Consider the following 14,673-nt stretch of genomic DNA (forward strand, 5'->3'; position numbering starts at 1 on the left):
CTGCTTTGCATTTGTGTGGGAGCCCTGTCTGGCGGGCCCCCCACTTTGGGAATCTCTGCACTAAAGCATCTAAGTCTCATTTAAGTCCAGACTTTGACTCGGCCTCTCAAACAGCTTTATTTTGTTTTTTTTTAGCCACTGAGAGGTGGATTGGTGTGTTTCACATTATTGTCCCATTGCACAGCTCAAATACAGATGAGCTTCAGGGTAGAAACTGATGGTCGGACGTACTGAATGCAGAATTTATGGTCCCATCGATTTCTGGAGTTCGTCCACGTCCTAAATCAGCAAACCAGTCACACACTATCACACTACCACTGCCATGTTTAACTGTTGGTATGATGTTCTTTTTTTTAAATGCTGTGCAAAGTTTTACACCAGATGTAACGAGACTCAAACCTTCCAAAAACTTTAGCTTTTGTCTCGACAGTCCAAAGAATATTTTGCCACAAGTCTCGTGGTTCAAATATAAGATGATCCTTTGTGTTCGTTCTGGGCAACAGTGGTTTTCTCTTTGAAACCAGTGGATGCCATTTTTGTCCAGTCTTTTTCTTATTGTTGAATCATGAACCTTAACTTGGAAAAGTAACACAAGTTCTTTACATTTTGTTCAGGGTTCAAGGTTCTCTATTTGTCACATGCATAGTTATACAAGTATAACACACAGTGAAATGACACGCTACTCGACATGTGCAAAAATGGGGGGTTCTGTACAATTGGGGGGGGGGGGGGGGGGTGTCTGAATTCTGTACATTAATACAGGGAGTGCAGAATTATTAGGCAAGTTGTATTTTTGAGGAATAATTTTATTATTGAACAACAACCATGTTCTCAATGAACCCAAAAAACTCATTAATATCAAAGCTGAATGTTTTTGGAAGTAGTTTTTAGTTTGTTTTTAGTTTTAACTATTTTAGGGGGATATCTGTGTGTGCAGGTGACTATTACTGTGCATAATTATTAGGCAACTAAACAAAAAACAAATATATACCCATTTCAATTATTTATTTTTACCAGTGACACCAATATAACATCTCCGCATTCACAAATATACATTTCTGACATTCAAAAACAAAACAAAAACAAATCAGCGACCAATATAGCCACCTTTCTTTGCAAGGACACTCAAAAGCCTGCCATCCATGGATTCTGTCAGTGTTTTGATCTGTTCACCATCAACATTGCGTGCAGCAGCAACCACAGCCTCCCAGACACTGTTCAGAGAGGTGTACTGTTTTCCCTCCTTGTAAATCTCACATTTGATGATGGACCACAGGTTCTCAATGGGGTTCAGATCAGGTGAACAAGGTGGCCATGTCATTAGTTTTTCTTCTTTTATACCCTTTCTTGCCAGCCACGCTGTGGAGTACTTGGACGCGTGTGATGGAGCATTGTCCTGCATGAAAATCATGTTTTTCTTGAAGGATGCAGACTTCTTCCTGTACCACTGCTTGAAGAAGGTGTCTTCCAGAAACTGGCAGTAGGACTGGGAGTTGAGCTTGACTCCATCCTCAACCCGAAAAGGCCCCACAAGCTCATCTTTGATGATACCAGCCCAAACCAGTACTCCACCTCCACCTTGCTGGCGTCTGAGTCGGACTGGAGCTCTCTGCCCTTTACCAATCCAGCCACGGGCCCATCCATCTGGCCCATCAAGACTCACTCTCATTTCATCAGTCCATAAAACCTTAGAAAAACCAGTCTTGAGATATTTCTTGGCCCAGTCTTGACGTTTCAGCTTGTGTGTCTTGTTCAGTGGTGGTCGTCTTTCAGCCTTTCTTACCTTGGCCATGTCTCTGAGTATTGCACACCTTGTGCTTTTGGGCACTCCAGTGATGTTGCAGCTCTGAAATATGGCCAAACTGGTGGCAAGTGGCATCTTGGCAGCTGCACGCTTGACTTTTCTCAGTTCATGGGCAGTTATTTGGCGCCTTGGTTTTTCCACACGCCCTGTTGACTATTTTGAATGAAACGCTTGATTGTTCGATGATCACGCTTCAGAAGCTTTGCAATTTTGAGACTGCTGCATCCCTCTGCAAGATATCTCACTATTTTTGACTTTTCTGAGCCTGTCAAGTCCTTCTTTTGACCCATTTTGCCAAAGGAAAGGAAGTTGCCTAATAATTATGCACACCTGATATAGGGTGTTGATGTCATTAGACCACACCCCTTCTCTTTACAGAGATGCACATCACCTAATATGCTTAATTGGTAGTAGGCTTTTGAGTCTATACAGCTTGGAGTAAGACAACATGCATGAAGAGGATGATGTGGACAAAATACTCATTTGCCTAATAATTCTGCATTCCCTGTATGAATAGACATCTGACTATTTTACAGGATAGACAATATAAACCTATTTAAAATTAAAGTTAAAGTTAAAGGAATTTGGAATGTACATTGTGCCTTGGTTTAGAGTGTCTGGAAGAGAGTCCTGTCTCAGTCAATTATAGATGATGTGAGAGGGCGGGTGTTCAGGGTTCTTCTGTGACCTCCTGGTTGAGTCGTCAGTGTGTTCTTGGAGTAATTGTGGCCGACCATTCATGGAAAGATTCACCACTGCGTTTTCACCATTTGTGGATAATGGCTCTCACCATAGTTCACTCCAAAGCTTAGAAATGGCTTTGTAACCCTTTCCAGCCTGATAGATGTCAATAACTTTGTTTCTTAGCTGTTTCTTTAGATCGTAACATGTGTTGCTTATTGAGGTCTTTTATTCAGCCATTGTGGAAGTAATCAAGCCTGGGTATAAAACTGACCCCAGCTTTCCAAAATATGTAGTTAATCAGTCAATTTATGATTTAACAAGGGCTACAACAATATGTAGACTAAATGTAAAGAATCTCCGCTTTACTTGTTTATTATAAACTATTGCAGCACCCTAATATGTGTTAGTAAACTCATCTTTACTTTACAAAATAAAATCTACATCTCATTCTTAGTTGGGACAGTGATATTGTTTTAATCCCTACACTCTCAGAAATAGGGGTACCAAAGTGTACCAAAAAGGGTACAAATGCTTGTCGCTGGGGGTGTTCCTTTTTGAAGGACATTTTTGTACCTTATGAAATTGTACCATCTGAAGTACAATCATGTACTTTCCTAAGACATAAATGTACCTTGAAACTATAGTACAGAAATGTTCCCTTGAAAAGGGTACAATAGGGTACCTATGAGGGTACCCCCCCAGCGACAACCTATTTCGTACCTAAAGAGACAAAAATGTACCCCCAATAGTCCAAAATATTTGGTTATTTAACCATTTATTTTCGATAATACAATCACATCAAAGCATTTAAACAACCACAGAAATACATCCTTGATTACATTCGTATATTGCCATAGGACATGTCAAGAAAAATACATTCATTTAAAAAAAAAAGAAAAAGTAAACAATCACATAAAGACATTAAACACCTGAACACAATGGAAAATGTGCTTGCAATCACGTCACACAGAATACCTCAAGGACACAAACAGCCTATCATCAACTAAATACGTGTCTAGAGCTTGAAAGTCTAATTCATTTCCTGGATTGAACAGGATCCAGTCATTGTCAACTGCCACTTGGTAAGCATGGAAATGACATTCATAAGTGCAAGGAAGTAACAGTTTCCCACACAATACCCAACAAGTATCAACATTCAAAATATACTTGATTTTAAGGAATATAGGTATGGCTTTAGTGTGTACATGGCCAACTACAAAAACATCCTCAAGTTCATATTTGACACTGCTGACAGATATAGCAGACACACACTGAAGCACTTTATCCTGAAAATGCACATCTGTAAAACTTTTGTTCATTTCCAGAGCATTCTGTAAGTCACCTGGCAGAGATGAAAATGGCACACTGACACTTGTGCTGAGTGAATGTTCAAAGTCAACAAGCAACTTATCTGAAGAAAACTCCCAGCACTGTTTCATTTGATGACGATTGTTAAGAGTTGCAGTGATGTTTACAAAGTTTTTGCATTTACTCGCTAGATTTTTGAAATATTGATGCTTGCTTTCATATCCCATACACCACAAAGGGCGAAGAGGACCATACATCAAAATCAGCCTTGGGTAGTGAATAAGGTAGTGACACTTGGGTGGGGGCATATTTAATAGAGTTGGTTAAGTACCCTGGTGACACTTACTGGCAGGGGTTTGTCTCCCTGGTCTCCTATGTTGACAATGCAGTTCTGAAGAAAGACAAGTGTTTTCTTGAAGTATGCAGGGTAGGTCATGTTGAACACGAAGAAGGTGGAGAATGCTGAGATGTAGGCCTCATCCAGCGAGCGGCACGAGCAAACATCCACTCCTTCAACTGTTACAACACAGCGACACTGTCTTAAGAGGGCAGTTGTCCAACTCTTATCCTTCATTCGAATGGTTGGGTATGGACTCGTGGGAGTATTCTGCAGAAGAGGAAGAAAAACATTAGTATACAGTATGTTTAAGCAATATGTGCCAAGTGGATTTTCAACAGATTCCTCAAATTACCTTCTTTATTTGCTGCAAAACAAAACTGTCTATTCTGATAACCTGTAAACATGGCCCCTACTCCAAACAAAAAGTTTGACATAATATTCAAGGGCAAAAGCAATCACCCCTGACAGTGACAGTACCTGTGAAGAAGAATTTCCCTAAGGGGACAATAAAGGTCTATCTATCTATATAAACACCAGACAAAACCCAAGAGCACAGCAGCACTGTGGATTAACAGCAGTGTTTCCCCTACATTAGCTTAGCTGTGATGCTGAACCGCAGCTGAATTCAGCTCCATGCCAACAAAACACCGAGAATGAAACTTGTGGCCAAAGGCTATGCATCATGCATTTACCTCTCCAAGGATGATGAAATCTTCTATCTTCTCCTTGAAGATGGATGGCAAGAGAAGTGCCCCCTTGAAGTCAATTCCTAGGTCATACAGATGCAAATGCACTTCATTAGATTTTGATAGCATGCAAATTCCCATTAACATGCTCTTCACATGACACTATGGTACATCAATTATCTTTGGAAGAGAGAGCAAATGAATTGTCACAAAATTTACTATTTGTATGAGGTCAAATTAGCACCTGTAATGTCTTCAGCCAGTGCATTCTCTCTTGCCTCCATGTAGACCTTCTTCAGTGGCAAATCCTTGGTCATTTGAAGAACAGCAGTGAAGTTTTTGCTAAAGCGGCGACAGATGTTGTCTTGGCAGGGATGCATTAAATCAACCTCATCACACAACTGGAAATGAAAAGAGCAGAATAGACAAAAGAATGACATTTTACATTGAGGATTTAAACTTTTGACATGTTTAAAGACACAGACTGGAGATAAATGTAAAGTGCTTTAACCCTTGAACAAAAAATTCTAAAGCTTATAAACAGATTGATTAATCAGTTAGTACAGAAAATAATATTAATCAGATTTAGAGACAAAAAAAATCATTAGCTGTTTCCCCAATCATCTTAACAATTCTTGGGTTGCAGACAGTGTCCCTGCACAGAGCTTACAGCTCTCATATTCGAAAATCCCAAATCCCACTAAGTAGGTGAAATGGTACAAATGTGTACCTTCCATTGTTTAAAATCCCTTTGAGCGGGAAACAAGTTAGATGCGATAAATTTTGCTTAGAAAACATTTTTGTTAATAGCTATATTGGAGCAGGGTGCCGCCGGTGCATCGAGCCGCCTGGGGGGCTCTTCAACTGGTGGGGGGGATGGTCACATCTTGCAGGAGCTTTCTTCTCTCAGGAACTCTCTGCAGGAGGGGGAGATACAGGAGAGGTGGAGGAAGATCTCAGCCTGGGTGTTTACCGTCTTATGTAGTCTGGAAGATGTGTGGTTGGTGGGGTGGGTGCAGTTTTCTCTGTGGTGGGGTTGGGTGGACTGTCCAGGGCTCTGTGGAGCCGGGGGGCGCTACTGCACTGGGCCCCGGTCTGATGGGCCTGGGCCCCCCTTCCCTGGCGGGTCGCGGAGGGTGGGAGTGCCTACTGGGGTCAGCGGGGGAGCTGGCCCCAGGGAGGGGTTACCTGCCCCCCCCCTTCCTTCCCTCCCCATCTCCAGCTGCCTCCCTCTTCCCGCTCCTCCACAACCACCCACACATGCAGGGCCTTGGAGTGGGGGTATGTCACCAGGGTGCAGAGGAGGCTACCCCCCCCCCCCCTGTCCCCTTCTGGCTGCCTCTGCCTCAATTTTATCCCACAACTTAGACATTCACATTATTCACACTCTCATTACACATACATATAGGATCTTGGGGGTGGGCACAATCACGGAGTCCAAATCACCATCAGGGTGTATACCTCACCCCTGACGTCGTTGCCCACCTCTCAATTTTAAATACACTTAGTCATTGAGGGTTAGCAGGAGGGACTATGCGCTTACCTGCTGCTCCTTGGCAGGTAGCTCCACGCCCTCCTGGGTTTTAATTGCACCTTAGAACACATATGCATCAACACTACAATGAGCGGGTGGAGGGAGGTTTGGAGTCTTCTCCCACCCCCATTCTCTGCGGCCTGCTGGAGCGGGAGGGCTAGTAGGAGGAGTTGGCCGTCCGACTGCGGTCTGGGGTGTGGGGCCTCCCTGCTGCTGCAGAGTCGGGGTGGTCTGCCTCTCCCCACCGCAGGGAAAAGGGTAACACCACCTGGGTCTGGGTGCAATTCCCCCCTCCAGGGGCAAGGGTACCTAGACCCGGTTTGTAGAGTACGCTTGGGGAGTGTGATCGTGTGTACAGCGTCTCTTTATGTCTGTCTCCACGTTGGTTGAGTGTGGAGTGAGTGCATATGAGAGCATGAGGGTGGGAATGGATGTTTGTGTCTGTGTGTGCCTGTATGTCTGTGTCTATATGTCAGGTTGGGTATCAGACGCCACCTCTCTGGGGACACCTCAGGCCCTCCAAGGTTTGGAGGCCTATCTCCACCCACCACCACTTCCCCTGCCGGTGGCGGACTCCCTCAGGTGTCGGTGTGTTGGTGGTTCTTTGTGTCTGGGGGTGGGCGTCCGGGTACACACCGGCTCACTCCTTGGCGGCCGCTTGTCGGGGCCTGGGGCCTGGGGCTCGCTCGGGCCCCTTTGGAGGTGGGGTGCCCCCGGCCTCTCGGCCTAGGGCTCGGTCACTCAGGCGCAGCTGGGGGCCGGCGGAGCTCACGGGCGCGTCACTGCAACTCCCCCTGACTTCTGCTCCGCGGCTGCTGGGCGAGCCCTCATCTGGGACTCTCCTCAGCTCTTACTGGGACAGTGGCGCGGCTGCCCCTCTGTTGGTCTTCCATGGTCTCTTGTGTTCTGGGGGCCTCTGGATGTCTGGAGTTTTGATCTCCTCCATACCCGCTTCACACCCTGGAGGACGGGGCTGTGGCCCCCCCACACTCCCTAGCAGATCATTACATGGAGAAACCTTTGGAATGCAAGCATGCTGATCCACACAGGTATGCACACATGGGTATTCACAGACGCGGACTAAAGCTTTCTTGGCTGCTGCCTCAAAGCACACTGTGCGCTGTCTATCTTGCGTGCTGCACAATATCGTTTATTACTTAGTAAATACTGATATCTATGACTAGCTAGTTTATTGTGATGGTGCTTTGTTTTCTCTATTATTATGTTGCTCTTTGTTGTTTGCTGTCTCCTCTGTTTGTTTTTGTTTGTTTTTTTTTTTTTTCTCCATACAGGTGACCCAGGAGTTTTTTTTTTTTTTTTTCTCTCTCTCTTCCCCCCCCCCTTCTCACCGTCTCTTCTCCCCTTTGGTTTTCTTTCTTTCTCTCCCCCTCTCTCTCTCATTCATTCCCCCTGTCCTATTTATTAAAAAAAAAAAAAAAAAAAAATGACAAAGGATGAACTGAAGCTCTGCCATCACGTAATGTCGCATACTGCTGTTTCTGATGTCATTTAAAAAAATAAAAAAAAAATAAAAAAAAATAGCTATATTTACATACTAGCATGTTTTGAGAAATTATTGATTTTTTTACATTGTTGTACACGGTTACTGACTATTTATTGATAAAACACTGGAATACGGCGGGCAGACAGACGTTGAACATTCCACCAACAGTCTAAATAGTCCACATTTGTACCTTTCTTTGTTTAAAACTTAGCTAACTGCTAGCATTCACCCATGTTACAGCTAGCTCTTCGGACTTTTGCTAACTCTACTGTAAAATTACACGTTGTAATTTTTATAAAAACACAAAATCACACCCGACTTACCTCTAAACCTTTGCGCCTCGTCGTCTGACACATCAACGCCTTCTTCCATCAACTTTTTAAGGAGCTCCTCCGTGGATAACCCCCTGAGAGTCATTTTCTGTGTCAACGCTAGTCAGCGCGGAGGCGGAGCACTCATCGCTGCTGGCTTTTCAGCCTTTGGGATTAATGCGCGTTGCGAACTTGATACATGGAAATACAACATTGTGGTATTAATGCGCAGTTGTTTAGAAACAGTTATGCTGTCTTGGCGAACTATATTTGTAACTTACAAAATGTAGTCACCGTAACATAAAAATCTGCTTGACATTTTAACTTCCAGAGAACCTCGGTTTAACTTGATGTTGCAAATTCCATAAAAACCTCACAATTAATGAACAATTCTAGGATGTAGTAAAAGCAAAAAAGTAAATGGCCAAACATAACAGTAAAATGATTTCACGTTTTTGAAAGATTTAAAACATTAAAAAATTATAACTGGAACTTAATAAAATGGAAATGGACCAGTTTTTTTTAACATCATTTGGTTGTGCCTGCATGTCATTGTGTGTTTTTTTTTAAATATAATTTAACATAACTTACACAAAGGTAGGTTACAGATATTCTTTGCATCATAGGATAATTTACGTACAGAGGAGAGGACCAACAGATTTGATTATAACATGTAGCTTTTATGAGCACACTCACATCTCATATGAATTTTACAATTAACCAGGCCCATCCAGATTTTCCCATGCTGACCCATTACCACGTTCTGCCACTGTCACTGCAGTACAGGTCAAAATGGTACAGATTTGTACTTTATTTCAAATTGTACCTTTAAAGGGGCATTTCTGGACTTTTAAAGACCAGTATTGTACTTTTAAGGGAACATTTTAAAAAAATGTACCTATAGGTACAAAAATGTTCTTCTCTCGTACCTCTATTTCTGAGAGTGTATAGAGTAGGAGTAGGTCACACATGAATAGAAGGGATGAATGGCCTGAAGGGATCATTTCCGTACATTTGACTTGACACTCCTCCCACCGACTCCAGAGCAGTCATGCACAGCCCAGTGAGCTGTCCCTTTTTTTTTTTCACTTGGGCCAGTCTGGCTTATGTGGTGTGAAAAAGTCCAATATGTTCCACCAATTAAACCAGAGTGTGATTCAAGGGGTAGTCAATGAATAAGAAGAGAAATCATTATGAACAAGTCCCATTTTATCATAGATTTTTTTTCAGTAATTTAACTAACCCAGGTGAATCTCATTTGTGCTGCTACCTATAAAGGCTTAAAAATGTCACAGTATCACATGTAAAGAAACACAGAAAAATCAAAATGTGTGTTTTCCTGAACTCACACATTAAATTGTGAACGCAGTGTAGAAGGGAACAGTGTCGTGTTTCGTCATTTATTAGTTCAGTGTCCTAAAATTATTAATTTGTGGTTTGTTTGTTTGTTTGTTTTAATGAAACCAGAGAACACATGCTGTGTATATTATACCAGATCTTAAACTTATTGATGATGTCTGGAAAAAATGCCCTTCTTGTTTAAAATAACAAAAATAAAAAAGATTCAGTTTAATCTACCAGTGAAAAAATAAACTTACGCCCAAATCCATTTTTAAAGTTATTAAAAGTTATTAATAATTGTGCTAATTATTACTACAATTCTTTATTTTTTGCTTCTCAACATTCTCAGCTTCTCATCATAGTGGCTGATTTTCACAAATTCATCCACGACCGCTGTGTGTACCGAGGGACTCTGCAGGTAGTTTGCTGGAGTCTTTCCAAATCCCACAGAGTGACAAAAAAGGGAGAGTTTTCTGCTAGAAAATCACCGAGCAAGCTGCCTGAAGCAAAGTTGGCACCATGCAGGAAGCAATAAATAACCATGCCAATACAGCCCACTGTGTCTATCAATGGATAGATGGATGAATAGTAGTACAAATCAATTGTTCATTTGTTAGAAAAATTATATTTTTTTTTATTTACTAAAACTAAGGCCAAATTACAGAAGATTCCTATCAGATAATTGCAGTAGCAAAAAAAAACCCTTTATAAAACAATTTATGAAGAAAAATTAGTTTTTGTCATTGCCAGAAATCTCAGGATATCAAAAAGAGTAAAGCAGAAACAGAAATGACTGCAAATCTCTTTGTGTTTCTACTTTTGGGACCTTTGCATTCAAAGGCATTTTGAAGTTACCCGGGGAGATGTTCCCTGCCAAAACATTTGGATGTAAATCACATATTTCTACAACTTTGTTTAAACATTTGTTCATAATGTGAATCTGGTGGTCAGTAGACGGGAAAATGTCCCCACGAATGAAATCTGAATAACATAAAAGTCAACATTGTCTTTGTTGTCTCGAAGCCTTGAAATTGCATTTCCAGAAAGAAATCACTTACTGAACCATTTTCAATAAAGTCCAGATCCTGGCCGCATTTAAAGTTAACTTTCAGGACTTTTCTTTTCTTTTCTTTGCTGCACAGTCTTGATGACCCTACCCTGTGTCGCAGTGGTATGTTTGATGGTGTGGTGATACTAATAGTACTTTTCAAATTATAGGAGGTAAGCAGCTCAGTGCAAATTCATATCATTCACATAACCATAAACAGTGCTAAAACCAAACAATGCCCTGGATGGATGGATGGATGGATGGATGGATGGATGGATGGATGTCACATTATATTACAATTTTCGTACCAGCTCTACGACCCAGTACCATGGCACTGGATGGATTAGTTGACTATACTAAAGGCCTTTTCTTTACTCTAGGGTGTCTCTTTACAGTCATCTAAATGTGTGATCTAACAGCAGTGATTGTGCTGCCACAATCACACAGCAGCTCAGTTTGGTAAATGAAAGGCATTAAGCAGACTATTGTAGAATAACTTCCAAAGCCTGTGCGCTTCAAAGAAAAGCCAATGACGGCGAGTTATCTTATCAGTGGCTGCACTCATCATCTGGTTTTTAAATACCTAATGTTTTGATTATTTAAGTTGTGCAGCCGTGAATACGTGAAGCCAGTAAGTGTGGCCATCACTATACCCAGTCCTTTTCCCCCCATTTGCCACAACTTTCACAACTTCATGCTCGTGTATAATCTGCTACAGTATATGATGATGCAGGTTTAGGATGTACCAAGTAGGGGTACCAGTGAAAACAGAACTAGAAATAGACCCCATATTTAGCTTTAAATGTATGCGGATCACCTACAGACTATATTATAATTATATATTATAATAATTTTTTTTCTATTTAAGGTCCTGTTTCAACACAACCAACTCTGGTCACAGAATGACTTCCATTGATTAGATTCACAAAGTATTTGTGCTTAAACTCTGTATAAGTTGGGAAATGCAGAAGAATTGCAAACAGAATAGGTAGCAAGCTTCCCGTTATCCATTTAAACCTGACTAACTGGGTCTAGGACATGAAGCAAGCCAAAACACTTAGACTGCATGGCAGTGAAGGGTAGTGGTGTCAATGGTATCACTTAGAAACTAAACAAAACAATTAAAACAGTACATGAACTTTAATATCATTCACGGTTTCAAGATATATATTTTCTAAAGTTCTTGTATTTTATATTTTATCAGAAGTCATTTAAGCATGTACAACTAACCCCTCTTAACAGTTCATATGGTTGACTCATACTCGCAATCCATCAAATATTCATTAAGCTATATGAAAAATAGGCTGTCAGAACTCCACTGAGGATATCATTTAGGTCTTTGAGTCTTTTATGGAATGGGTAACAGAATTGCTGCCAATTTCCCATCTACTCTCACTGAATTCCACCGAGGCATTTTGGTTTTTTTTTTGCAAAAGCATTAGAGAAGTACTCTGCTAAACATAGGCAGCTGAAGACTTCACAGGACTGAAGCTGGTCCCCTGCAATGACCTCCAGCCAGCTCCTGATGGAAATCTAACCAAGCATCACGCCCAATTTGAGACTACAGAGTAAACAAACAGGAGCGCTTTTCAAAGGCACAGGCACTAACAGAGCGAAGAGGGAGACTATCTGCGTCTGTATTCACTCAGTACGCTTTAAAAGTGAGGGCCTGGCATACAGTAGACAACATAGAACACAGACATGTTTGTTCGAATGGTAAATAATTTCCAGTACAAATTATAAACTGAATGCATACACTATATGGACTTATATAGACGCCTCCCCTTTTCCCATCAAAATCAAAGCTCTAGTTTTACCCATGAAAAGTAACATTTTAGTCATTAAGTTTAGCATCCTTAAAAGACTCATAATAAATTCAGATTTAACACTCATACTCAATGAATCCCCCATTGTCTGTCAAAATCTGAACTTTGGCGTCTGAGATGCTGCAAATGCCCTTTGAGTGTGCTGCCTGTGAGTCTGATTTCTCTTCTTAAACAAGCAAAATGTCAAAGGAAAAAATAACCAATCTGAAACGTTTATTAACAACTTCATAAGTTAAACTCTTCAAGCTAATGAGGCCCTTTTCAGATAGTTATTGCATCAGCAAACAATTACATAGTAATCAGGGCAGAATACTACGGAGCCCCGCAGGGGACATGGGAGAAAAAAAAATTAAGACGGACTTTTGCGAGATCTCGCAAAACTATCTCGGGATCTCGCAAAACGTTTGCAAGATCTCGCAAAACAAACTCGGGATCTCGCAAAACTCGCAAAACCTCCGCCTGCTCCAGTCCTGCTTTACAGGTGAAAATAGAGCAACAGGACCGCTGAGTCTTTGACTTTATTTATTTTCTGCTGTGTTTTACTTGCATCTATTTGAAAGACTGAGTGTAAACACACAAAAAAAATATTTTATGTGCTGGAATGTGCAGAAAATAGGTTTAAATATTAAACAAATTTCTTCCAGTCAGAGAATGTTGCATATAATTAAATTTTTGCTTGATGCATAAAGTTAAAAGATTAAAAATAATAAAACAAGTTTTAAAAAGAGACTTTTCCATTGGATTACATTTTGTATGATGGATTATGCAGAAAAAGTAGAATTGGGCTGAAAGATCTATCGCTTTATCACCTATTCAGGTTGTAAATCGTGTTTTTAAAAAGTAACTAAGTAACTAAGTAATTAATTACTTTTGAAAATAAGTAATCAGTAATGTAATGGGATTACTTTTTGGGGGAAGTAATCTGTAATTAGTTACTGATTACTTTTTTCAAGTAACTTGACCAACACTGTTCAGCACTAGTAACCAGAAACATAATGTCATGTTGATAAATGTCTTTGTTAATCTTTCTCTGACTTTATTTTGTAAAGGTATCTGGTTTTATTTAAATACTAGAGATTTTACAGTTTAAAAAAAAACATGTGGAAAACCTGTCAAAGTTAAAGACAGAGATTGGGATCTTGTTTCTTCAGGTCTTTGTCATTCGCAGATAGTCAGATCACTGTGTAGTCCACAGTTTTGTCTGTGCTTGATTGCAGGGATATTGTTTATATGCACGCTTCGACCACCTTGAAGCCGCTTGACTCTGTGTATCACCGGGCGTTGCAATTTAGCACAGGTGATTAATTTCTTACTCACCATTGTATCTTACATGAAAAAGTGGAATGGTCCTCCCTAATGAATAAAAGCAGGCAACCTTGCATGAGGTTTATTTACAAGGCCCTACTGCATAGATTGTCAATGTCAGGTCCCAGGAGGTTTTAGCATTAGCTGTACTTGAAATGAAAATGAATTACTTTATACTACTTTATATTTTCAGAGATAAGATAAGATAAGATAGAACTTTATTAATCCCTCGGGTGGGTTCCTCTGGGAAATTCGACTTCCAAAAAGCACAGCAACGACCGAAGTTACAGTTACAGAATTGTTATATATATATATATATATATATATATATATATATACACACACACACACACACATATATAAATACAGAGACAAATATAAATAAAATATACAAAGGGGATAAATAGAATAAATAGGAATAAAAAATAAAAATACAAGTGAATTGCACATTTCAAGTATTGAGTCTATTGCACTGTTGACTATTTACAAAAGTATTGCACAAGGTATTGTACAGTGAGGTGAAGAGGCACTACAGCTTAGTTGTTCCCCCCTCCTTTGTCCTCCTGTTTCCCCTCCCTCTCCCCTCCAGAGAGGAGTTAAACAGTTTGATGGCGTGTGGGACAAAGGAGTTTTTAAGTCTGTTAGTTCTTGTCTTGGGGAGAAGCAACCTGTCACTGAACAGACTCTTCTGATTGTTTATGGCCGTGTGCAGAGGATGCCCAGCATTGTTCATAATGTCCAGCAGTTTCTTTAACGTCCTTTTCTCTGCCACTGTCACCAGAGTGTCCAGCTTCATGCCGACCACAGAGCTAGCCCTCCTGATCAGTTTCTCCAGCCTGGATGAGTCCTTCTTTGCTGTGCTGCTCCCCCAGCACACCACAGCATAGAAAAGTACTCCAGCAACCACCGACTGGTAAAACATCCTCAGGAGCTTCCTGCAGATGTTAAAAGACCTCAGCCTCCTGAGGAAGTACAGTCGGCT

General features: G+C 40.9%; 2 protein-coding genes across 3 annotated transcripts in view; one reads left to right on the forward strand and one right to left on the reverse strand.

The window, feature by feature from the left end:
• gpc6a (glypican 6a) overlaps window positions 1-14,673 on the forward strand; it is a 160,133-nt gene that overhangs the window by 93,855 nt on the left and 51,605 nt on the right. The gene's annotated exons all lie outside the window — the stretch shown is intronic.
• LOC146718823 (uncharacterized) overlaps window positions 3,079-14,673 on the reverse strand; it is a 170,214-nt gene continuing 158,619 nt past the window's right edge. Inside the window, exons 3-5 of the mRNA XM_085456291.1 lie at window positions 5,067-5,223; window positions 4,829-4,905; window positions 3,079-4,403 (exon numbers count right to left, since the gene is read on the reverse strand). Coding sequence (XP_085312417.1) covers window positions 4,107-4,403; window positions 4,829-4,905; window positions 5,067-5,202 — 510 coding nt within the window. The 5' untranslated portion in view covers window positions 5,203-5,223 and the 3' untranslated portion in view covers window positions 3,079-4,106. The remainder of the gene's footprint in view (window positions 4,404-4,828; window positions 4,906-5,066; window positions 5,224-14,673) is intronic.

This window comes from Copadichromis virginalis, linkage group LG1 (genome assembly GCF_057382275.1).
Source record: "Copadichromis virginalis isolate Kocher_CV1m ecotype Utaka linkage group LG1, C_Virginalis_male_GT1.1, whole genome shotgun sequence".
In the NCBI taxonomy this organism is placed as follows: domain Eukaryota; kingdom Metazoa; phylum Chordata; class Actinopteri; order Cichliformes; family Cichlidae; genus Copadichromis; species Copadichromis virginalis.